Source organism: Argentina anserina, chromosome 6 (assembly GCF_933775445.1).
Source record: "Argentina anserina chromosome 6, drPotAnse1.1, whole genome shotgun sequence".
NCBI lineage: Eukaryota > Viridiplantae > Streptophyta > Magnoliopsida > Rosales > Rosaceae > Argentina > Argentina anserina.
This window is the reverse complement of record NC_065877.1, coordinates 22,756,927-22,781,395: the sequence shown is the minus strand read 5'-3', so window position 1 is coordinate 22,781,395 and position 24,469 is coordinate 22,756,927. Positions and strand designations below refer to the sequence as shown.

Sequence of the window (24,469 nt, the reverse complement as noted above, 5' to 3'; positions counted from 1 at the left end):
TTCCGAAGATAACCGAGCGAGAGATCGAGTTGAGGGAGAAGACAGAGGCGGCATCAGTCAGTCAGGTTGGGTGGAGTAATTACTTGAAGTGGATGGGGGTACCTAATGGAATTACGAAAGATTCATTAAAATTCGCTACAGTCCAGAACGCGGAAGCCAGGAATCGGCTTCTAAAAGGAGGTGTCTCCCTCCTTCTGCATATCGGCCGAAAAAGCCAACGCTTCTTACAGAAGCGGGCTGTTCCTGTATTTACCAAACACTTCTAAACGCATTGCTTATAAGCGGGGGAGCTAAAACGCTTTACCATTGATTTGTCTACCTCCTCTGCTTAAACTTTCAATGTTTATGAAGTTGCCATGTATTAAGCTTGTGGTTAGCAGGTTTACCTTCTTAAGTAAAGAAACCAATTAGTCTGAACCAAGTGATGAGTTTCATTTCATATGGTGAAGCTCTTCTGAGACACATGTATTGCTACTTCTTGTGAATTTCTGCTACCTTCAAGTACGTCGCAGCATTCATTCTTTTCTTTGTTCTTGTTCCTGCTTTCTACCTCTATGAATCTTAAGAACAATATAATGATTTTGCATTTGATGTAGCAGCCAGTGTAGATTCCTGGTTACATCTTCCATGGACATATAATGTGTTTGGTGATTATTTTGGTTCTTCCTGTTGAAAAATGGTTGGGAAAACTATTTAAAACCAAATTTCAATTGATTAATTTAATTAAGTTAAACTTATAATTAATCAAAAATGAACATAGATTTGAGTTCTCCATAATGAGGGCTGCAAGATCATATGTTTGGTTGTGTAATTTGGTTTGTGGGTGAATAAAAAATTGTCACTCAAAGATGGCTACTTAGAATGAGAGAAATGTGTTTGTCCCACATTGGAAAAGAGAAGTGTTAAAAAGACTTTATATAGAATCCATTGTGTATGGATTGTAAAGTGTGTAAGCCCATTATACCCTCTCGCGCACGCGCAGGGGGGTGCAAATCTCAGGTCACAAGGGAAACTCGTGTATGCCCGTGCGACTTGCGGACACGAATGCAACACCGAATTAATGGTCGGAACGCAGATTCTTTTTGCATTTCCGAAAATTCGGTTTTGACTTTTCAAATTCTCTTGACTGTTCAAATTCTTCTTTTCTAACAATTGAGTTATTGTGTGTTATGGAGAATTATAACAGAATTGAAATCAATGTTTGTAACATATGTAACTCATATATGTTATGATCTTTTGATTTCTATAACAGTCATCTTATTAATTGCTTATTGCAAATCCTCACAGTATAAATAGCCACCATCCTTTCATTGTAAAATCATCTCATTCGAAACACAATCCTCTTCCACTCTCAAAATTCGTAGCTTTGTTCTGGTGATAGAAAGATGTACATTTCGAGTTCGTTGAAGATTCTAATTAGTAGTGCAACTTCCTAGAATCGTTTAATCGTTATATCATGGGAGACAAGCGTCAAACATCCTTGCACCGGTAGAGGAGGCGTAAACGTCTTAAGAACAGTGTGATATCACACACGTCTCGACTAGTTCTTCCATCACCAATTGTTCGGTATTTTGGTTGAATTTCTTTTCATGTTCTTCGTTTCTGATTATTATTTATAATTCAGCTTATTAAATTATATATGCAATATATCACTGGTTTTACAACACTTCCTAACATGCAAGTCCGATACCAAGGATTGGAAAGATGTATATACTTGCACATATATATAGTCCAATGCATCTTCTGTTCTCATAGTCTGAAATCTGAATTCTTCGTTACCTTTTGTTTCATACTTAAAACTCTGTTGTGTTCACTTCACTGTTCTTCAGGGGGTGCATCTTGGCTCTTTGACAATAGTAAGAAGTGAGAAGAGCAGGGACTACGATTTGCATGCATCTGCTAACGTGAGTGTTTTGCCCCGGTCTGCAACCTTTATATGGCAATGCTGAAATGATCATGATTAATTTGCGTTCATTCTTTTGGTTCTTGTTTTTAATGGACTTCCACCCCCATGCGGCCACGCACACCCTCATTGCCACTCTAATTCGATATAGTTGCAATTCAATCGTTAGCGTATTTTATGAGAATTTTGTCATAACTGTCATTGTGTGGTTCAACTCATCAGATACGTGAGTTTTGGGGGGAAGCCTCTTGCTTTACTTGTGTCTCCGTCCTTCTACATTAAGGTGCTGCGCTCCTATACTTATTAATGTTACTATAAGTATAGGTTTAGTTAGTCACAACTCAAAACTTTAGAAATATCTATAAGACTTGTTGATAAATAAATGAATCGAGTTCTTCCATCCATGCCACGTATTATCGTAATGTTTCTGAGCATTATTAAATGGAAATGGTATAAAAATGATGGGCCCAACATGGATATGTAAAATTTAATAGGAATTCAGAACCGAGGATGCACCACAGGCTTTCCCTTCAGCTCTGTGGTTAGGGCGTTCGGCTTCTTCACAAGCTGGAGGGGTTCGAAAGCTGGTATGTTGTTGCCGTGGTTGTTTTGAGTCTTCTGACCGATCGTTTCGCATGCTTACCGATCGCTCAAAAACTATACATATGAGGTATTCTAAAATACCTCTGTTTTGCCATTTTATTTATTTATTTTTGGCTCTCTTTTTTTTTGTGAGAAGGGTCTTGAACACTTGTTATTTGTTAACGTGAGGGTTTGATTTGATGGAATGAGGATATTATGTACCCACTTTTCACCTTTGGATTTAATCATTCGGAAGGGTAGGAAGTGCGACAGATACATGTACTGATTAGCATTTTCCAGTGATAGAACAGTATAAAGCTTTGAATGTTTGATAAGGCTGAGTGATGGTGCAAACCTTATTCAAACCTTTGAGTGGATTATTGATCTCAAGAGTATCTGGCGTGAGACTTGACTTGCAACATATAGTTATTTAAGAAGTTGCGCCGGATTACCGGGTTGGAACTATTTTACAAGGGTCCTGTCAGGAATTAGTCACATGCCGGATAAATTACATTCGACTGCGGAGATACCCTGATACCCGGTTTCTAGACTGTCTTTCCGCTTCGGTATGAAACGGTGTACCGCCGTGAAGCATCGGAGAGTTTTCCTCGACTTAGTGTGTCTTCGGGCCCCACATAAATAACGTTTTGGAATTGCCGAAACAAAGTTTGAATTGGTGAACTCGCTCTATTTAAGAAACGCTCGCTGGATTGGGTTGAAGATACAAATGAAGAGAAGAGATGAGAGGAGAGGACTGGAGGAGGACTGATGTGTAAATTAACATTGGCAACCGTATGGATTTGAAGGCGGATTCTGTGGAAGGGAAGGGAAAAACAAACAGCGAAATAAAACACAAAATGAAAGACGGGGACTAGAAGTCTGAACAATATCACACTCCCCTGACCCTCAAGCCGGAATCGAAATCTGGCCGGATCCTATCATCCAAATTTATCTAGATTAAGGCAAGAGGGAAGGAGTAGAACAGGAGTGAGTTATACTCTCTCTCTCTAGATTCAAGAGAGAAGGAAGAGTAAAAAAGTAGCTAGTGTGTACATGTCTGATCTTTCATGCATGGAAATAGCAATCAATTGCTTCCAGGTGAGATACCATGTAACAAATACCTGATGAATCAAACGTTATCATTTACAAAACTTAACCAAACGGTTCATAATCATGTAAAACTTACTATACGGTTCATAATCAATCGTTCAATAGAGGGACCGTTAGCCAAAACATGCATCATTGTAATACGTTTGCATGATTGTAGTTTTAAATCCAGTTATGGAATAACATATTTGGTTGTTTAGACTTTGAAACCATTACTGTGGAAGAAGCATTACATGCGTGAGTAATTCGTGTTGGAAAATGGCTTGTCAACGGGCCGGGCCGGGGTTTAGTACATTTTAAATAATTGATGAGCCGGGACGGACCGAGTATTTTCCTAAATATAAATATCTAAGTTGGCTCACTTAAATCTAGTCTTCCGGGCTTTTGCGGGCTGAGTCGGGCCTTACGGGTTTGTATTAGAAAAAAAACATAATACTCTTATTTAAGGGTTTAGAACAATATAAGAATTATTATAAAACATTCTAAAAATAAGTTACAAATAAATTCTAGTTTCGAAATATTGTCGATCGACACCAATAAATGTGATCAATATATATATTTAGAGACCCCGTAAAAATTTCGTTCGTTTTAAATATGGTTTGACCGTCCATACATACGGTCAACGAAAAAAAATGTGTTTTGACATAATAAAACCACATTGATCAGGCCTTTACCAAATGAGTTTCCTTGTTGCGACCATGCACGATCAATGATAAAAATTAGGTGATTTTCAAATATGTAAACAGTTATCGACATTCGCATCTTGGTAATGGGTCCTCCCTTATAGCGTATTAGTTGTGTTTTTGGTTTACTGGAAATTCCGACGGTTAAACGAGATCCGAATTTGATGAAATTTTAAAATGGTCACTAAATATATATACTGATCACATCTGATGGTGTCGATTGATTCCAAGAATTGTCGTTTCATAATGCGATGGACACTTAGGCGATCAACAACTCCAGTTCGAAATATGGTCGATCAACATCGGCAGATGTGATATGTATAAATATTTAGGGACCCGTAAAAATTTCATCCGTTTTGGATATGGTTTGCCCGTTTGTACCTCCGATCAATAAAAAAATACATTTTGACATATTGAAACCATATTGACCAGAACTTTGCCAAATAGGTTTCCCCCATGCGATCGCGCACGAATGACACGATAGTTAACAAAAATAAGTTAACAAAAACGGCTTTCAGCTGCTGTCCATTAATCCCGAGAAGTTTCCTTCATTTAGTCACTTTATAATGCGATAGTTTTATTTTAAAACCTAGTATAAATGTTATAATACATTAGTTGACACTTCGGCGATCGACAACTCCGGTTCTAAATACGGTCGATCAACACCAGCAGATGTGATCGGTATATATATTTAGGGACCCCATAAAAATTTCATCAGTTTTAAACATAGTTTGACCGTTCGTACCTACGATTACAAAAAAAGAGATATTTTGACATATTAAAACCCTATTAACCGGGGTTTTGTCAAATGAGTTTCCTCGATGCGGCCGCGCACGATCAGTGAAAAAAATTAGATGATTTCATATATGCAAACGACTTTTGACGTTTGTATCATTGGTAGTGAGTCATCCCTTAGGGCATATGTGTATAACATATTATATGCATGTATAATATTTTATTTCTTGGCGGGTTTTTACAAGCTAAGTCTTGCGGGCTTTTTGCTGGCCGGGCTTAGAGGGCATTTGGTGGGCCGGACCCATGGGTCGGGCCGAATTTCACATATCTAAACTAAATCCAACTTTCTACACACGGAAGCGGGATTTGACGGATTTTCTCGCAGGCCGAACCGGGAAAAAACACATCGAGCTTGTGGAATTCTACTGACTTTTCAAATCTGCGGACTAAATGATGAGGCTTAAGTCCGAAGAGTCGATCCGATCAATCACTCTATCATTCATTTGCGGTGGGCAAAGACTTGAAAACATCTGTTTTGACTGCCAAAACATGAAAGTTCTACTGACAAAAGCTCCCGTAGTTCTTCTGTTCATTGACTGATGGCTTAAAGCAACCATCTAATCAAATTAATACACAAGAGTACTATTTGAGTGTGACAGACAACTCTTTCTACGTTCACTCAATCAAGCGGGTAGATATTCAATAAAGCTTTCTTATAAAACAGCCATGCATGCAGTTAAGGAAGCTAGCTAAGGTTAGCTCAAAATTATGATAAGTAGAACGTACTATAGCCAGTTTCCACGTTTATTCAAAGCATAATGATCGATCGCTCTACAACAAGGGCCTACGTAAATAGGTGGTTTAGAGCAGTGACATAAAAACCTTGTGTCCTCAATGGATCTATGTTTCTTTCTTCTGCAACAGGTAGCTAGCAGTACTCCGACTACAGTGGCACTGGGGTTATGAATGTGCTTGGTCTTGATTGAGAGACCTGCACAATAGCTGGGTTTCGGCTAAGTTATTGCCTTAATTGATCTGCTGTATTGGGTATCGAACCCCAGCTGCCAATACTCGTTGCTGCTCTATCTGTATCAGTCAAATTGAGAAGCTTAGTGACAGAGATCAGGGAAATAGACATCGAAATCAATAGGGATTGGATTAGGAGTAAGTACCACCATTGTTGTATCAGTTGTGAACCAAGAGTATTTGTTTTTTCTTTTCTCATGTTTAATTTGTTGATTTCCAATCATGCAAGGTTGTGTTAAGTTTTATTAATGTGAAAAAAAATATCATCCCACGTAATGTGAAATATTTTGATTAATGTGACATTTTTTATTCTAAGTTTGCACTTACCAAACATGAGAATTTAAGAACAAGTATTTCCAAGTTTCTTTAATCTAGGACATACTCACATATTTGCTCTGACTCAATGAGCAAAGTTCAAGTATACATTAGAGTACGTGTGAATAACCATATATAACTCTTACAAAAATTAAATTCATCAACTTACCTGGAACAATTCATGTAGTTTGTTCTTGAGGTAGCAATAGTCATGTTCGAGAAGCTCTAAGGCTCTCAAGCACCTGAAACGTACACAAACAAACAAAGTCATATAATTGTTATAGAATAATAGGAACATCGATCAACTTGCTAGATAGCAAGAATGAATACATTGCTGTTTCTCATGTGAAACTGGAATGCAGGTATATCAGGTTATCAGTATATGGTGGTCAAAGTGTTTGAAAAGAAATGGCAGATAGAGGAATTAATGAGAAACAATACAAGTTTGAAAGCGCGAGAAATGAGGAGGAAAATTAAAAGAGAAGGTTTCGGTGAATGATCGAAGAGAGTTGTTGACTGACCCAGCACGGTTGTGTTGTTCCGAAGCGGCTCGAAAAGCAACGCAGACGTTTCTGAGTCTCTTGGCACCAATGCTTGAGCTGCTTCCGATCAACTGATTCAAATGGATTCCCATTTTCTTGTAGTCCGACAACTCCCTATCCATCCTGTACGTTCATCATCGGTCATCAACAACTCACGCAATCCCAGCTAAATAATATGACCCAATTTCAACCAAAAGGATTAATACTTATGGAGATATGAACTTGTGATTAGATGACTCACAGTAGTGCTCTGAGATTTCTCAAGAGTTTCTCCGACTCTTGGAAGTAGATGTTGACGACTTCAGAGACAAAGTTTGGGGAGCTCTCGTCTTGAAGCTGCTGTAGTTGCAAGAATTGCTCGTCCAATACTCCCTACAACCAAGTGAGAAATGTTTTTGAAGTGTTTAATTGTTCAAACAATATAGGATACGAAAATGAAAAAAAAAAAAAAGAAGAAGAACGCACTAAGATATATAGATCCTACCTGGTGAAAGAGCATTGCGAGCAACCGATTCATATCGGCTCGCAACCGGTCAACACCCAACCCCAACATCCACACAGGCACACCCGTCTTGGCGAAACAAGGAAACAATCCAACAACAAACAAGAAAAGAACCTAGCTTCGCTTCACCTTCAGGCTTCAGCTAGCTAGCTTCTGGGGATTTAGGGTTATATCTCTTTCAAACACTCACAAGTCACAACACCTTGGCTACTATCGTTCGTGACACCCTTGACTGCAAAAGCGGGAAATCCCACCTGGGTTTTTAAAGGCGGAAGTGATCGATCGAACACCATAGGGTTTCGGACCCCACTCCTTTCCCAACTTAACCTGCAGCAAATAAACCAACACGTAAATTTTTTAAATGCCCATTGTGGACACAGCTTCAGTTCTCTCAGAAGAAGCGTGGCATAATGGAACACAATCTCGAGGAGAATGTGGGGCATCAACCGGACCACCCTACAAGCTGTTTAAACCCTAAAAATGCCTCGAAGCCAACTCAGTAAGCCGAGTCTGAGTTGGGGTGAGGGAAGTGGTGACCTGCTTTGCCCGTAGGCGTGCTATCTGCGGTGGCAGAATGGTGCGGCGGTGAAAAGTTGTAAGCTCACTCTCACTACTCGACAGCCGCGGGTAACTTGTCAGTCACTCACTCTAACAATCCAGACACTCATGGAGTAAAAAACAATTCAAAATCAACAGAAATGCACAACCCCTTTCTACATTTTATACTGATTTTAGTTTCACTGTTGGTTTTTTTACCTTTTCTGGGTTTCACTTTCCCACCTTCTGCTTTCTGTCTCTCACTGAGAAATTATTTTTTTTTGATACACTCTCACTGAGAAAAATTGTTGGCTTGTTTTTGGTTCTGAGCGAGGGAATTGGGAATACGAGAAGAAGCTCCCGGTAAACAAGCTCCGAGGCAAATATGGGTAATGTTGTTTCTTTTGACACCACCCAGATTTAGACGAACAATACAGAAAGTTACCCATTTCGCCACGTGTCCAGTTCACCAGAATAGCATCATGAGCAAGGAGGTACTTTTCAAAAGGGAGTGAGTAAATCAAAGGCCAAACAATGGTCTCAATTTCCATGGAAGATGATGTATTTCGGTATTTGAGTTGGGTAATTAGTAATGACCTTGTTAAAGTTGTTTGGCCTGTAATCGATTTTTAAGTGTTCATTAGGTACTAATTGAAGTTTTAGTAAAACTTCATAACACTAAAAGTCGTAATCGAGTGATGTTCGAACCATAAAAGTACTATGTGATAATAGCTCTTAATTTTTGGGACATATACGCATAATGATGGAATTGACTACACCTAAAGTTGGATCTCTTCAAAAGAACTCAAGTAAAATTTTGAATTAGGTGAGAGGACTACTATAGCTCATCAATGACTGAGTTTCTTCATTGGTAGATCATTTTATTTTGTTTCTTATTATATAATCAAACTTCATTGTTGGCCTATAATGAGTTGTGACAATATGTATCATTAGACAAGCAAAAAATCATGATGTAATAATTGAAAAAACTTATCAAGGTAAAAAAGAAAACTTTTGAGTAATCCATATGCATCTAATGAATCACTGATAAATCATGATGCATGTAATAAATGGTTGTTTCTTTGTGAGGATTGACTCAAGCTCAACTTTGATGGCTCAATCGATGTTTATGCCGCAGCTGGCTTTGTTATTTACTATTTAGGATGCATGTCTCTGGGAATCCGATTCTTGCTTGTACTAGACCATTGTTGTTCTTCAATGCCCCGCAAGTTGAATGTATTGCCCTAAGAGATCGTTTGCTTGCTGCAAATTAAAAGATCTAATTTGTCCATATTATTATTAATTTAAGGTGATTTTGTATCTACTTCGGCGCGTTCAGTCCTTTGAAAGTTCAAATCCTTAATAAGAGAACTGAAGTTCACCCTTAGATCAAGTCTTAATTTGTTGTACGTTGTTGTTCAATTTTCCCATATTTTTAGGCAAGCAAAGTTTGTTCCTCATGTTTAGGGTTGGTCACTCCATCCAAAATACAAAGATATAGCTCGGCTTTGTTCCCTCCCAAGCGGCTAATGCCCTTTAGTTCGATTTCGTTCAGTGTCGTTGTCTTAGAGGCTTCTTCTTGCAATATTCTTTTCTTCACAAGAAAAAAGAAACCTGGCCTCTCGAATGATCGCATACAAACTCTTAACTTTCTACGTAGTGCTACTATATACTACACCCACGAATAACGAACCAGCCTAACTTCCTAATCTAGCACTAAACTATATAATCTAGGTTATATGTGAGGCATGTTAATGATTTTATTAATGATCCTCGGTCGGATTGCTCTCATGAAGTCCATAATTTGGTCTAAGAAAACCTCTAGCTAGTCTAGTATATAATTGACTTTTGATTACTGTGTTGGCCAAGCGAAACCACAGGGGCTTAATTCATACATGAACATCGTATGTTCTTAATTTCTGGTTTGACGAGCCTCGCTCGTTGTCTTAGTTGAGGCTTCCTTTAACACTGTCAATATAATGGTCGTGAAATTTCTACAGATATTGTTGTCATAGGTTTGTGACTAGAGTACTATTTCGTTAACATTGCTCTTGAAATCGATCGATGAAATGATCGATACGATAAAATTGAACACACCCTTTGTAGTACTGTTAACTGCATCTCAAAATTATTAATCACTATAACAAAGCAAGCCTAAATCCCAAGAGTCTGATATGTTTATTTAATTGGATTAGTAATAGACGAACAAGAAAAGGAAGAAAGCATGCTTTTGTATTGACGTAAGCTGAGTATCGGGTGAACAACCAAAATGGTTTTTTACAAGAAGCACTTTGTTGTGTGTGTTTAGTTATAATCAACCCAATAAAGGAAACGGATTCAAAACACCTGTGAGTACGCACACCAGCAAATCATCGATCTTTACGCAGTTAATAAACATGTAATTCATATGCATGCTTCTTGTGCTCCCGTGCTTACTTACCTTGGCCCTTAATCTATACCTTAAATTTATCCCTTCAAGACATACACATTCTTCTTTCTTGTCTGATTACCAAAACTTTTTACACTGAGCTTTGAAGTTCCAAATGTTTGTACTAACTAAGATTCTTGATTCTTTTGATGTTATGTTATGTTTTGTTGTTGTTTGTAAGAGGATTCCTAAACCAATTAATTTGAGGGTTTAGTAATAATATGGAGCAACACATTACCTAGTTCAAAATGCTCTTGAAGATGTAGTAACAAGTATTTATCTGAGGAGTTGACATGACTGCTCAAAATTGTCGAAGCTACTCGAAATTGTAATTTGTATTAACTATTATTTATAGTACGTACCAAGTATTCGAGCATGACAATTTACGCAGTGTGCAAATTCATAATTATCTCGCAATTTTAGTAGTGGGTCACCCAAGATCATCACTAGGGCGGTAAGTAGGCTCGAACCGCTCTTGTTCCGCTCGATTTTAGCCCGTTCGGCTCGAACTCGTAAAACTAAATTAGCCAACCTTGAGCTCAATATTAAGCCCGACCTTCAAAATAAGCCGAGTTTGAACAACAACTATTCGGCTCGTTTGACTTATTTAGCTCGCGAACTATATCGAGCTCATTAAAAGCCCGGCTCTTTTATTAAGTTTGACTTAATAACTTTTATAATATATATAGTATAATTTTTATATGAGAAATAATATTACAATGTATTATAAATAATAATTAAATGAAACTCTAATCTTATTGTACATTATATAAATAGTGTTTACTATGAGCCATAATTTGATAAGTTCCATAAATTTGTCATCACCCTAAATGGTCAAACCCTTAAGAAACAAACAACTCATTTCGTCAATTCGTCATGGAGCTACAAGCAGGTACTCTATTGTTCCCTTCTTTCTTGATTAAAAGACATTTTATATGATGCTATGACATCAAATTTTGAATTTTATTTTGAATTTCTTGATTTTAAAATATTAATTTCAAATGATTCAAGCCGGCCCGAGCCGAGTTTGAGATTTTTCAAGCCGAGCCGAGCTTGAACATGAAGGAAATAAATCAAATTTTAGCTCTGTTCGAACTTGATCAAATAAAAATGAACCAAACATGAACAACCCAGTACTCGGCTCGGCTCGGCCCATTTACACCCATAACCATTACCGTCCTGGTTCACAAAAAGAAGAAACGTTTGTGTAGTTGTGTAAGATACATCATACCTTGTACCTTCAACAATCTAGAGATACATTTTTGTACGCAAAAGACATTTTATTAAATGATGATAGAAACATTCACATACTGTATATGAAAATACTTAACATTATCGTGTCTTCTAATATCATAAGTCATGATAACAAGTAGCATGTATATAACAATTACACCGTATATTAATTATAAATTCAAAAATTTATCTCAAAATCAATACTACCCATTCCCACTACTCCTTCACAACTAAAGAAATGTATTTTGTATGTGTAAGAGTACTATACGTACATCATACACAAAGTTACTTAACCTACGCGCATGTACCAACAAAAGACATGTTTTACATGAAACTTGTGGATGGACCGTAAAAGAGGTCTAACTTCTGGCTCAGTTGCCTCGGATAAACGAAATATATATATATAGCATGCGTTCGAAATCGGAAGCATGCTTTCTGAATGAAATATGTGCAAGCTTAGCTTGGTTCGTTTTAGTTCAAAGCCATCCTTTGTTTCTGTAGCTCTGATGGTACCTTCACATCAGTGGCCAATCCCATAGCTTGGAGCAATCTTACAACATACCAAGTCATATCAAGTTGCCACCAATCCAGGCCATGTCTAGCTGAGTACTCAAAAGCATGGTGATTATTATGCCATCCCTCTCCAAATGCAAGTAATGCTACCCACCTGAACAAACTGAGATCTCTTAGCATCACCCTGTTACTATAGGCCAGAAATGTGGATGGACGGTACATGTGGTATAAGATTCAATATGATCAAGCATTCAAATTTACAAGTGCAGATCAATCATACAAAACTCTGACATCAGTGACATGTAAAGAATTTGTAAGGTAGTGATAAAAATGTTCATATAGGTGAAGATATATAGTAGAAGCAATACCAATTGTTCCTAGACAAATCACCAGTATTCCAAGCTCTTTCTCCCCAAACATGGCAAGCTGAGTTTACCAGCCAAGTAATGTGGTACACCCAAATAATCCTCACACCCTGCAAGAGTAATTTCCAACACACATTAATATCTCTAAGACAAGGATAAAGGAAACCCTTGAGCAGAACATAACTGGAAAATGCCATGATCCCTACCATTCCCCAGACAATGAAAGGAAACCCTCCCGTTGCATATAGTAGAGCAGCAAGAGCGATTGGGTGAGCAAGGTAAGTTGCCTTTAAGAACTGATAGAAGGGCTGCTTCTGTAAATCACCAACATTATCTAGGCCTCCACACTGCAAATTTCAAATTTAACATAATTCATAAGAAAAACATACTACTGAGTGAATATGTATTTGTACCACATACTTACATTTGATGCAAAAATAAAAAATGTCAGAGATTTTCATACCCTTTCAGAAACGGAACTGGTATCAAAGAGCCAACTCATGTGACTATACCAGAATCCTTCAATTGGGCTATGTGGGTCTTTCTCAGAGTCACAAAACTGGTGGTGGTATCTGTGTGTACACACCCAATCAATTGGGCTCCCCTAAAAACCCAGAAGTTCAAACAGTTAAAAAAACACCACTAAATCTCTGTATTTCAAACTCCAAATCTCTCCCACAGTGGGAATCAAAATTGCACCCACCTGAAGTGCCTGAGCTCCACAGTAAGCAAACAAGTACTCAAGCCATTTGGGAATCTTGAAACTCCTATGTGAAAGATTCCTATGATAAGAAAGAGTGATACCAAATAGACCAGTCACAACATAAAGTGACACTGCCACCCATAAAGCTCGCCAATTGAATTGAAAAGGAGCCAGAAGACTCAGGACATGCATCCCCACCACAACAGCAGCTGTGGCCAAATCCTTTGTGCTCCATTTTCTGCCCTTAAACACATGCCTAGGCCTCTTCACAATCACATCAGACAGTAAAATCCTGTTGTACTTTTCTTGCTCTGTTTCTGGCTCGGGTTCTGTGGATTCTGCCAAAGCTGCATTGGTGGTTATTGAAGGTAAGTTTATACTGGAATTGCTGAGAAAATGGGTAGAAAGGTTTGTGCTTGATAAGCATTTATTGGGTTCTGATTGTTTTGAACTGCAATGAACAATATTGAGGACCTTGGAGCTCTGAGGAAGTGGCCGGAGACCAAGTAGTGGGCTCACTGACCGGCGAAATGAGCGGTGGAGATTGAAGTAATGGTGGGTTTTGAGATTGGAAGGTGATGATGTGATCAAATCCATTGCTTAAGAGGTTTGTGGGTGTTTGAAGGTTTGATACAGAATTGAGTTTTATACATAATTAGCTAATAAAGTTTGAAACTTTGATGACTATGGTTGGGGGTTTTTGGTGGGGCATAGAGTTTTGATATTTTGTGGCGGTGTCAAACTGCTTAGATTTCGTTCGAATTACACCATTAAAAAGAGAAGGAAGAGAAAGAGACAAGAGGGATAGGATTGGGTTTGGGCTATGTTGTTTTGGATTTTTGGGTTCATATTGTGAGGCTGTACTATAATCCAGATATATCTTTTATCCTCGCCAAAGAATTTTCATTTCTTGGATTCTCTGATATTTGTGTTAGAACTTGTGTCTGTGATTTGCTTTGGTTTCTCATCTGTCATTATCTTCATCTAAAGATCTCTATCTATTTTACTCAACCGTGCACTTTGCCTAACTGAGGAATTGAAGCTATATTTGTTTTCTCTGTGTCTTTTGTTCTTGGCAAAGAACACAACTAAAGTGTGATTCATGGCAGCAACAAACGGGTCAATCTTTGCGTCTTCCGCCAAACCATTTCAGACCACACCGCTCATTTTCAGCAGCAAAGCAAGTCCAGCTTCAAACTCTCTAGGTGGGTTTAACCTTAATCTCTGATAGTACTTTTGATTATTGTTTCTATATTTTGCTTGTGATTATTTTATGGATACGTGTCAAAACTTAACATATGTGAATTTCTTTGAATTTAGAACCAAATCCATGATTAGAGATTGTCTACACGATTCGACTGTTAATTTGCTAATCATAATATTTTATCTTGGTCAAAAATAAATCTTTTCAGGTGGGTCTGTGTACGTGCTTTGCATGTCACAACTGAAAATCATTTATCTTATAGAAGTCCGTTTGAATTTGTAAAAGAGATAAGGATTTGCTTTTAACCTTATCCCATTTTCTTAGGTTTGGATGTTACTATAAATCTATCTAGATTGATTGTATTGTGTGTAGCTACTGGGTTTCCAGATTTCCTTGATTCACTTCTTCATAGTTGGGTTCATTTCAGCAGGTGTTGTTTATGAATTTCGTTGTTTTGATACTTTTTTTTTTGATACTTCACTCTATTACATCATTGAATATTGAACTTCTTGATGTAATATTGAACTTCTGAGGGTTTCTGGTTCCATTTCATTTCCATGTTTTACGTTATGTTTCTTCTGGTTAGATTGTTGCTGCAAAAGGAGATTATTTGTTTGGTAATTTCTCAGATGCATAACACTTCTAGAATTTAATGCAGGTAGCAGTTTTAAGGGCTCTTCATTGCCCCAGTCTCTTCTGAAATGGAAGAAAATTGTCAAAAGCACAGAGAAAATTTGTGCCGCTGCAACAGCTGTTGCAACAACTCCTGTAGTGGAAGCCAAAGAGTATGAATTTTAATCCCTCTTACTGCAATTGTATTAGTTTTCTTTTAAATTTGAAATAAAATGAAACATCCTCTGAGATTGAAGTGAATTGGGAACTAGATTTCTCTTTCTGTCAAAATATTATCTGAAAAGATAAATTGTGATCATGTCATTGAACATTTAACTTCTTCTTTATAGGTTCACACTTCCTTCCTGGGCCATGTTTGAACTTGGGAAGGCCCCTGTATATTGGAAAACCATGAATGGTCTTCCTCCTACCGCTGTAAGTATGATATTATATATGTACTGATCTCATCGTGTTATCATTTATTGTCAATTTTTTATCGTAATATCAATTACAAACTTTGACAGGGAGAAAAGCTAAGGATCTTCTACAATCCAGCTGCAACAAATCTCATTCCAAATGAAGAATATGGGGTTGCCTTTAATGGTAATATTCATTACACCATGCCTGTGTGACTTGAGGCAACTTACAAATGCAAAGTTGCACACAAGCTTTTGTAAATAGCTGTGTTTATTGTTTAAAACCCCTGATACCTAGTTACCATTTTTTATGAGTATTTACTTGATGAACATTGTTCTCCTAATCTCTGAGCTCAATTTTTATTCTTCGTTAGTACTACCAGCTTACTACAAGTAAATAATATGTTCTTATCTTCTTCTTTTTTGGGTCAATAATATCTCCTAGTTGCATTAACTGTTTCCTCTTTTCTTTACTTACAATCATGAGGCAGTTGAAAGAAAGCACAGAGTTGCAATCTTATTTTGGCTATTTTACTGTTTATTTGGCTTCTAGAGCTTTGAGGTTCTCCTACATGTGTTTCTTCTTGAAAATAGTTATGTTCCTCCCCTCGTTTTATTAAAGTATTGGATTTTTTAAGTGGAATTTTAACGTAACAACTACTTGATAAGCTTTTAATCTCTTTTAACAGCATTGTTACTTCTTCTTTGCCTCATGTATGTTATGAGTCATGAGGGATTAGTGCAATGCTCACATATTTGGAGTCTGTCTTGGCTCTTTGTGCTGCATTTTGAGCTCTGGAGCTTCGAAAGTTCTCCCATATTTCAGTTATTTTTTATTTTAATAGCACAGTTGCTTCCTCCTGATCTCACTTCTGATTATGAGCCATGAGGGATTTGTAACAATGCTTACATGGATTTGAAGACCGTCTTGGCTCCTTGTGCTGCATTTCGGGCTCTGGTGCTTCGAAAGTTCTCCGACATTTCACTTCCTTTTTTCTTTTCATCTGTTTTCAACAGTATAGTTATTTCCTCTTGATCTCACTTTTGATTAGGCCAGGAAGAATTTGTTGCAATGCTCAACTGTAGGACTTTGTTATGGTTCCTTGTTCTGCTTTTTTTTTTTTTTTTACTTTTACTTTGGGGAAATTTTCAGTTGCGTTATTCACCTCTCCTTGCTTTAGAGCTTATGGTCTTTTCTTTGTAAAGCTAAATTCTAGAATTATTCATGTTTTACTAGAGGAGGCATCATTGGAATGGATCAGCCTATTTAGCATTGTAAATTTGTACGTAACCTTATTATTAGTTATGTACTTATGTTGTACTCTTCGATTGATTGTTCCCTTCGGGTCACTTATGCTTTTACAACTGTTAAGTCAAAGTTCAATTCTCTGATCTGGATGTACTCTCCACAGGAGGTTTTAATCAGCCAATAATGTGTGGCGGTGAGCCTAGGGCAATGCTTAAAAAAAGTCGAGGCAAAGCTGATTCCCCAATATATTCTATCCAAATTTGTATTCCGAAGCATGGTTAGTAGTCTTTTTATTTTTTCCCATTTTATTTCTTGGTCATATAATTTTGTTTCCTGACACTGGTCTTCATGCTCCAGCTCTGAACTTGATCTTTTCATTTACAAATGGGGATGACTGGGATGGTCCTTACAGACTACAGTTTCAAGTTCCTAAGGGTTTCAGAAACAAACCAATTGAATTCTTCAACGAGGTAAATTTCCTCTCAGTCAATATTTACAGTCTTCTTTTCTTAGCTTCAAATTGCCTGCCATATGCTGCTACCAGACTCTTGTGTAGGTGGAAACTGGTAAAGTTTCTTTAGATTTATGAATCACCTCTTATTTGTCATAAATAGAAAGTAGTAAAAAATTAATTTAGCATAATCGGTGTTCGGTGATAGTAATACAAAAAATGGAATGCCTCATAGAAGTACTTGGATGATGAATTTTATTGCAGGGACTAGCTGAAGAGCTGAGCAAAGATGGTGCCTGTGAAAAAGCAATCTTTCCAGATTCGAGCATTGTTGTGAATAGATGTTCCATCCAGGGAAATTTGACCGTTGAAGGAGTAAGCAAATTCTTCATACTTGCAAGATGTTCATCCATCCCTCCTATTGTAACGGTGTCTGTAAATTTAATTGGATCAAACGCGATTGCTTGCAGGGTGACCGTTGCAACCTTAATCTCGTAACAGGATGCACAGACCCCAGCTCGCCATTCTATGACCCGAATGCCAATGTGGATGACGGAACCTGCCCAATTGATCTCGATTCTTGATAGCGGCTTTGCATTCAGTTCCGTCCTCATCTCAATCGTAAATATGTCGCTGTGTGCTTAAAATGTATATCATTGTATTCTTTCTGCCATTCAAGGCCTGAAGGGGTATAGTGGAAAGCTACAGAGGTTGTTTAGAACTGTATCATAGATTTCTAACTTTTATGAGGACTAGCTATAGATGCAAATCTCATAAATGGTATATAAGGTTGCCTCTTCGTAAAGATATGTTTAGGTGCGTAAACATGAGTTTATAGTTTATTCTATAGTAATATTAGATATCAATTTTAACTGTTTTCATCTCACAATAAACCCAGGAGCTCATATCTTAATTAACCTCCAGTAGATTCATTGTCAATTTTGTAAAGTTCACGTGTATAAAAAGGACCCAAAAAACAAAGACCGTTCTCACAAGACTAAACACAAAGGTTCCACCGAGATTTGAGGACTCGGGTTACTGGATTCAGAGTCCAATGTCCTAACCGCTAGACCATGGAACCTTCTTGGTAATTGATGTTACATTATAGAAAACATAGAAAATAAATTCTTTAACTTTACTTGACAGAGGCGTAGGTATATATTAGTAACAACTAAAGATGGAAGAAAATCTGCTGTCCCCAAATTCCTATCCCCTTACCTATCCCTCCATTAACATGTTGACATATGTCGTTTTATGCCAACTCACTTCACATGTTAACTAAAAATAAAACAAAAGCATTTTAAATATGAATATAATTACACAAAAGGCAAAAACGCAGGATGCAATTCCAATTTTTAGACTTCTCCAGTTCTTTTCCCTTTGTCAAAATTTGATTTTAAAGTTCTTTCAACTGAGAAGTTTGTATTTGTTCAAACTCCAGGAGGTCATATCTGAACTGAATACAAGTATCATAACTGAAAAAAGCGAGATTAGGTCGGAGGTGTGAACAGTACCTGAGGAACCCGTGGGTTCAGAATTGCATTGGTGGCAAATTTGGTAAAGAAAAGTAGAGAGAGACGGAAGGTGGAGGTGGAGGAGGAGGAGGCCAAAAACCCTTTTGAGAAAATGAAACTCTTGGGGCTTGAGATTGGTGAGGAGATGGGGCGCACAGAGGTAATTTGCTAATGGATTTGTGTAAAATCTGGTTGTATTATGCTAATCTAGGACTCATGTTGTAATCCAGGTTCAAGTTGAAACAATGAGTCCTGGGTTGAGATTATGTTGTAGGAGTAACGTTGAACGAATCCAATCATGATTCCATTTAGGAGTGGTCTTCAATTCGTTGAGGGATTCCAAAGCCAATAGTGTGTACTAGTTCCGGCGCCCCAAAAGTTTGATATCAATTTCTCTAGAAGAACCGGACATCGTGGTTGATTTGTTTATTTTGTTTCATTTTCCTTTTTTTCATCACAAAGGGAAACTGATGCAAAATTAAAACATTTAGATTGCTATTAGTCATCTTAGCTGGCAGCCCACGGAAGGAGACAGGGAAGATGGGACAGCAGATCTTCTTCCACAACTAAAAGTCGTGGATAATGCGCCGAAAGTCTAAAAATAATGAGTACTTGAGAAGTGGAGCTGGGTGGAAGACTCCAACGTAATGAGTGGTGCGAGCGAGGTCAGTCAACCAACCTTTTGCCTTAACTTTTCATTGTTTCTGTACGTAGTTTAAACTAGGACTCTCCAAGTTTCCGAACTTCATATGATCATATCCGGCCAGTTTGTGAAACTTTGATCTATGCAGGAATGATATGCCCAACTTCCTAAGTCATGGTACGCAATTCTGCAACTCATATCAGTTCGCATTATTAATCTACGACGGTATGCAATTTTGTACGTAACTCATATTAGTTCTTCATGGCTAGCATTATTAAATATTAATCTGAGTAGCAATTTTAGATGGATTCTTGCTTGTGCTAGCTTTAAATCAATAAGTATTGTCAACATATTAGTGATAATTTGTATAAAACCTTCTAAGGTAGACATATACTGACTTTGTTTAATTGTTTGATTTCCTCGTTATTGTCGGTCAATTAAGTAGATGTTGATTAAGTATGATAGATACGAAAATAATTCAGAGAATAATTGTAACTTTATTAAATGATATGGGGGCCTATATATAGACATTACATAGACAAAATCTCATAGGATCTGAAATCTTAATCTAATACAGAGATGAAAATCTATCTCTAACAGAAAACTTAATCAAGTTAAGACACATATAAATATATAATAGTAATTCTTCCAGAACACATATGTCATTTATTAAAAAAATTAAAAAGTAATTATTTCATGACATTTTTCTCAATAACCCAATGTGGTTAGTAAAAAATCTGATCCATTTCTCTTATTATTTGTTTAAGGTAATTATTTATCATTTGGTCTGATCTAGTTTGGATCATCAAGCTTGTTAGTTTGCTCGATCCGTAAGGTAATTTTCCTTAGTTTGCTCGATCCGTAAGTTAAATTTCACAGCTCACACTATACCCTAAAATGTTTTTATTTAAGGATTTACTTAATGTAGTTTTGTATCTTTCAGAAGGACAAATCTGGGCGGCAACCGAAGCAAAATGGGCATTCCTGAAGAACTGATGATCTATACGACTAATACGAAACAAATTGGTATGTTAGTCCCAGGTCGAGGGTGCTTTAATTTATCAACAATTTCTTTTTTTGTTGTTGTTTGAAACTTTGAATAGTAGCATGTTCTTAATAAACAAACTAATTAAACTATGACTTCATTTACAGAACGTGCTTGTTGATCGAGAAGGTAACGTCGTCTAGGTGTTATCAACAAGCCTAACTAACGTGCCATCGAAATCACAGTATGGCATCAGCTGCACATGATCTTTTGCTCGGCAAAATTGTAGGCATTATTGAGAATGAAGCATCCTCCATAGCCCGTGTCCGAGATAAAGTAGATGAACTCAAACAAGAGCTTGTAAGCATGAAAGCCTTCCTAAAGGATGCTGATGGAAAGAAAGCACAAACGGAGGGAGAGGAGGCATGGGTGACAAGCGTGAGAGACTCTTTCTTTGACGTTGAAGATGTCATTGCTGAATTCACAGATCACATCTATCAGCAGGAACGTGGAGTTGGAGTTGCAAGGTTTCTTCGCCGAACGTTTCATATTCCAAAGAATCTTTGGTACAGGCGTCATATTGCTAAGAAATTAGACAAAATCAAAGGAACCATTGATGCCGTTTCGGAGAGGAATCATAAATATGGTGTTAGTGTTGCTCCTGGTCAAGACATAACGACTTCTCATGATTGTAATCAGAAATGGATACGGGACCAAGCAGAGGCCTGTCTCTTTACTAATGAAGACGAGCTTGTTGGGATTGAAGACTCCAAACAAGTATTAATAGAACATCTAGTGAACGGAGAGCAGAGCCAAACCATTGTCTCGGTGGTCGGGATGGGAGGATCCGGGAAAACCACTCTTGTTGCACAAGTTTTCAACAATGACATTGTGAAGAGACATTTCAATTGCTATGCATGGGTTACAGTTTCTCAAACTTATGTGATTGAAGACTTATTCAGAAGTTTGATCGGGCAGTTCCACCAATCAAGGAAGGAGGAGGTTCCGAGAGAGATCAATAGCATGAGCTATAGAGAACTGGTAAAGATTCTTGTTGACTATTTGAACTCAAAAAGGCATTTAGTTGTGCTGGATGATGTATGGGGTATTAATGTATGGGAAAAAATAAAGGTATCACTACAAGACAAACAACTTGGTAGTCGAGTTGTACTCACCACTCGGAACAGTGACATAGCAAGATATGGTTTTGGACTTGCAAGCCATGTTCATGAGATTCCACCCCTGGAAAAGAAGAACGCTTGGGAGCTATTTAGTAGGAAGACATTCTCTAATCATCCTAATAAATCATGTCCACCTGAACTTGAGCCATATGCTTGGGAACTTCTGGGGAAGTGTAATGGTCTTCCTCTGGCAATTGTAGCTTTAGGTGGTCTTATGTCATCCAAAAACTCATGTTCAGAGTGGAGCAATGTTCGCAACAGCTTAAATTGGCATCTCACAAGTGATCCTGTACTGGGCTCTATGAAGACTATTTTACTGCTCAGCTTCAATGACTTGTCATACCGATTGAAGCATTGTTTCCTATATTGCTCACTTTTTCCAGAAGATTATTTAATGAGAAGGAAACGACTCGTTAGATTGTGGATAGCCGAAGGATTCGTTGAACATGTGAGAGGTGCCACAGCGGAAGTGACTGCCGAGAGATACCTTTCGGAACTCTGTTTCCGTAGCATGCTTCAAGTTGTGGAATGGAGTGGAGCAGGAAGGCCAAAAGAATGCAGGATGCATGATCTTATGCGTGAGCATGCTCTTTCAATATCTGAGAAGGAAAAGTTTGGTGTTGTGTATGATGGGCAAAATGAAGCAATTGAAGCCCGCCGTTTGTCAGTTCAATCTGAAGGAAAAATTAAATCAAGCACAGGTACATCACAGCTTCGATCTATTCTTGTCTTTGTTAAAGACACAAAGTTGCCTTCTCATTGCAGATTTTTGAGGGTGCTAGACTTGGAGAAAACGTCAATCACTAAACTGCCAGAGAATCTTGGGTACTTTTTCAACTTGAGATATTTGAATTTGAAGGGAACTCATATTAAGGAGCTTCCAAAATCGATAGGAAAGCTGCTCAACCTTCAAACCTTGGACATGCGGGGAAGTAAGATAGAGGGACTTCCAAAAGGAATTGCCAAGTTGGTAAATTTGCGTCATCTAATCATCTACCGTTTCACTGGTGATGATGTTGGGTTTCAATACCTCAAAGGGACAAGAGTACCAGTGGATGTTAGTAAGCTAAGTAAATTGCAAGTTCTGACATGTGTTGAGGCAGAAGGAGGCACTATCAGCCAGGTCGGTTGTATGACACAACTTGTAAGGCTTGGAATTACGAATGTGAAAGAAAGCGACTCGATGAACCTGTGCAACAACATTCAAAAGTTGCGGCTCCTCGACTGGATTCTTCTAAATGCCAGTGATGAAGAAGAGATTCTTCTAACAGATGCAATCTCTTCACCTCCACCCCTATTGCGAGTGGTTATTTTGTCTGGCCGACTGGAGAAAGTACCGCTCTGGTTTCAGCCACTCCAGAGCCTTGCATTTCTGTCTCTGCACTGGTCTAAGCTTGAACAAGATTTGTTACCTCACATTGAAGCACTGCCCAATCTAAGAAGCCTTGTTCTTGTTAATGCATATGTTGGGAAACAACTGTATTTCCGCAGGGGCTTTGTAAAGCTAAAGGAGCTGGATTTTCGTAATCATCCTTTGTTGACGGAAATAATTATAGAGAATGGTGTGATGTCAAATCTCCATAAGTTGGGAATTAACAAATGCATGTCGTTAAAGACAGTACCACTGGGTCTTGAATACCTTACCGATCTTAAAACATTGATGTTACGTACGGTTCCAGAGGACATTATACAGCCCATTCGGAAAGGAGGTGTGGATCGTCCAAAGGTTCAACACATCCCAGAAATCATCCACTTCTATGAAAGATCATCTCAGTGGGTGTCTGAAGAATTGTCCTAGGGCTCCTGGCATTTCTTTCTCCCCATAGGTAATTGGTTTCTTTGTCTTTCATTTATATCTCTTTTACATTATTATACAAGAAATTGCTCATTGAATATGTATATCCGATTTAGTTTCCCAGAGCCACCATGCATAATATCAGGGAGAGAGATTACTAGTTGGTTAAACCCTTTAGGGTTAGCACAATTGATGAGGGCAAACTATCTGCTTAGTTGTTTTTTCTCTTATTATCTAGATCTTTTGCAGAATCTATTAAGTTCCAAGAAGATTGAAGAAGACTTGCCCTATTCTATCCCATATATGTTCCCTGAAGAATCCCTTTTCTGCATGTGTGCTATGTGCAGCTGTAAGGATTGAAACCGGCCTTATTTTATTTTTTGTTATTTTGGATAATGCAGAAGACTTTGACTACTCTATTGCACTTGATATTTGTTTGTGTGTATTTGCATGTATAAAGTCGGATTGAACATGTCACTGTAAATCTGTAATTGGGGTGTGGTGCTCTTTTTCCTTGTATCTTAAGAACCCCTTAAATTGTATTGCTTGCCCCAGATAAAAAAAATTGAATAATTTGTCAGTGAAGCTGTGTCATTTTACAGGTGTTGGCTTTCCATGTTGATCATTTTGCATAAATGAAACTATCCTGGAGGCTTCACAATGATCAGTCCCTTCTATAGCATATGTATATCTGGTGAACATGGCTGGCTTTTTAGTCATCATTTTTTGCAAGAGTTCTCATCAAGTTCATGCAGATGTGCGAACTTGATTTATCAATATCAGTTGCGATAAGAAATGTGATTAAATTGCCAAACTGAGAATGGCTGCTCCAATCTGGCTTTCCAATGTTTAAATGGTCAGGCCAGTGCATCTCTACAGTTGTCAGCTCTCATTATTTAGACTAACCACATTTGGCACCGAAAAGAAAAATCCATCACAAACCGATGGTTGGCACAGTGAAAATGATCAGGCAGTAAAGGGAGTTCTTCACGATACGCAATGATAGAGAGATACAATCATAAGAACAACAGATTGCTCATGTGAACAATACGATGCATGCCACTTTCATTTTTCATGGCTTCTGACATGAGATTGAACAAGAGTGAGAATCAAAGAACAACTTGGAAGAAATTAGGCTACCCTTCACTTTACTTCTATCCTATTGTTGGACTCGTGCTTTACTACCTTTAGTCTTCACATTGTTTGTTAAAACTGAGAGTTTCAAACAAAGATGAAATTAACAAG

At 37.8% G+C, this 24,469-nt stretch overlaps 4 protein-coding genes and 1 non-coding gene across 7 annotated transcripts; 2 read left to right on the top strand and 3 right to left on the bottom strand.

The window, feature by feature from the left end:
• Positions 1 to 6,036: 6,036 nt before the first annotated feature.
• On the bottom strand, positions 6,037 to 7,446 carry LOC126799983 (pseudo histidine-containing phosphotransfer protein 6). The gene is made up of 5 exons (XM_050527248.1): positions 7,378 to 7,446; positions 7,135 to 7,265; positions 6,873 to 7,016; positions 6,521 to 6,593; positions 6,037 to 6,096 (listed from the first exon to the last, which is right to left on the bottom strand). Exons 1-5 carry the CDS (start codon positions 7,444 to 7,446, stop codon positions 6,037 to 6,039), a joined length of 477 nt encoding a protein of 158 aa, XP_050383205.1.
• A 4,343-nt stretch (positions 7,447 to 11,789) lies between these two features.
• On the bottom strand, positions 11,790 to 13,771 carry LOC126799979 (palmitoyl-monogalactosyldiacylglycerol delta-7 desaturase, chloroplastic). Its single transcript, XM_050527243.1, has 5 exons — positions 13,175 to 13,771; positions 12,935 to 13,075; positions 12,678 to 12,818; positions 12,475 to 12,581; positions 11,790 to 12,260 (listed from the first exon to the last, which is right to left on the bottom strand). Exons 1-5 carry the CDS (start codon positions 13,769 to 13,771, stop codon positions 12,065 to 12,067), a joined length of 1,182 nt encoding a protein of 393 aa, XP_050383200.1. The 3' UTR covers positions 11,790 to 12,064.
• On the top strand, positions 13,647 to 17,979 carry LOC126799981 (protein POST-ILLUMINATION CHLOROPHYLL FLUORESCENCE INCREASE, chloroplastic). Of its 2 annotated transcripts, XM_050527246.1 has the most exons (9): positions 13,647 to 13,781; positions 14,256 to 14,379; positions 15,037 to 15,163; positions 15,341 to 15,425; positions 15,515 to 15,593; positions 16,819 to 16,932; positions 17,013 to 17,125; positions 17,371 to 17,481; positions 17,577 to 17,979. In XM_050527246.1, the coding sequence occupies exons 2-9, from the start codon at positions 14,277 to 14,279 to the stop codon at positions 17,688 to 17,690; spliced, it is 846 nt and encodes a 281-aa protein (XP_050383203.1). In that variant the 5' UTR covers positions 13,647 to 13,781; positions 14,256 to 14,276; the 3' UTR covers positions 17,691 to 17,979. The 2 variants fall into 2 exon arrangements, with proteins under 2 accessions (XP_050383203.1, XP_050383202.1); XM_050527245.1 differs by lacking the exon at positions 13,647 to 13,781 and having other exon boundaries at positions 13,880 to 14,379.
• A 134-nt stretch (positions 17,980 to 18,113) lies between these two features.
• TRNAQ-CUG (transfer RNA glutamine (anticodon CUG)) lies at positions 18,114 to 18,187 on the bottom strand. The gene has a single exon. It is a non-coding gene; the product is annotated as a tRNA-Gln (tRNA).
• A 1,077-nt stretch (positions 18,188 to 19,264) lies between these two features.
• On the top strand, positions 19,265 to 23,740 carry LOC126799977 (disease resistance protein RPM1-like). 2 transcript variants are annotated; one of them, XM_050527238.1, is made up of 6 exons: positions 19,265 to 19,285; positions 19,412 to 19,440; positions 20,031 to 20,098; positions 20,207 to 20,289; positions 20,416 to 23,255; positions 23,474 to 23,740. In XM_050527238.1, exon 5 carries the CDS (start codon positions 20,495 to 20,497, stop codon positions 23,225 to 23,227), a length of 2,733 nt encoding a protein of 910 aa, XP_050383195.1. In that variant the 5' UTR covers positions 19,265 to 19,285; positions 19,412 to 19,440; positions 20,031 to 20,098; positions 20,207 to 20,289; positions 20,416 to 20,494; the 3' UTR covers positions 23,228 to 23,255; positions 23,474 to 23,740. The 2 variants fall into 2 exon arrangements, with proteins under 2 accessions (XP_050383195.1, XP_050383196.1); XM_050527239.1 differs by lacking the exons at positions 19,265 to 19,285; positions 20,031 to 20,098 and having other exon boundaries at positions 19,359 to 19,440.
• The last annotated feature ends 729 nt before the right edge of the window (positions 23,741 to 24,469 follow it).

Coding starts and splice junctions, on each gene's coding strand:
- LOC126799979 (XM_050527243.1), bottom strand. CDS start 13,771: ATGGATTTGATCACATCATCACCTTCCAATCTCAAAACCCACCATTAC. Junction 12,582..12,677: donor CTTTCATTGTCTGGGGAATG/GTAGGGATCATG, acceptor TTACTCTTGCAG/GGTGTGAGGATTATTTGGGT. Junction 12,261..12,474: donor GATTTGTCTAGGAACAATTG/GTATTGCTTCTA, acceptor CAGTTTGTTCAG/GTGGGTAGCATTACTTGCAT.
- LOC126799983 (XM_050527248.1), bottom strand. CDS start 7,446: ATGTTGGGGTTGGGTGTTGACCGGTTGCGAGCCGATATGAATCGGTTG. Junction 7,017..7,134: donor AGAAATCTCAGAGCACTACT/GTGAGTCATCTA, acceptor ATGAACGTACAG/GATGGATAGGGAGTTGTCGG. Junction 6,594..6,872: donor GAACAACACAACCGTGCTGG/GTCAGTCAACAA, acceptor TGTACGTTTCAG/GTGCTTGAGAGCCTTAGAGC.
- LOC126799977 (XM_050527238.1), top strand. CDS start 20,495: ATGGCATCAGCTGCACATGATCTTTTGCTCGGCAAAATTGTAGGCATT.
- LOC126799981 (XM_050527246.1), top strand. CDS start 14,277: ATGGCAGCAACAAACGGGTCAATCTTTGCGTCTTCCGCCAAACCATTT. Junction 14,380..15,036: donor TCCAGCTTCAAACTCTCTAG/GTGGGTTTAACC, acceptor AATTTAATGCAG/GTAGCAGTTTTAAGGGCTCT. Junction 16,933..17,012: donor AATTTGTATTCCGAAGCATG/GTTAGTAGTCTT, acceptor TTCATGCTCCAG/CTCTGAACTTGATCTTTTCA.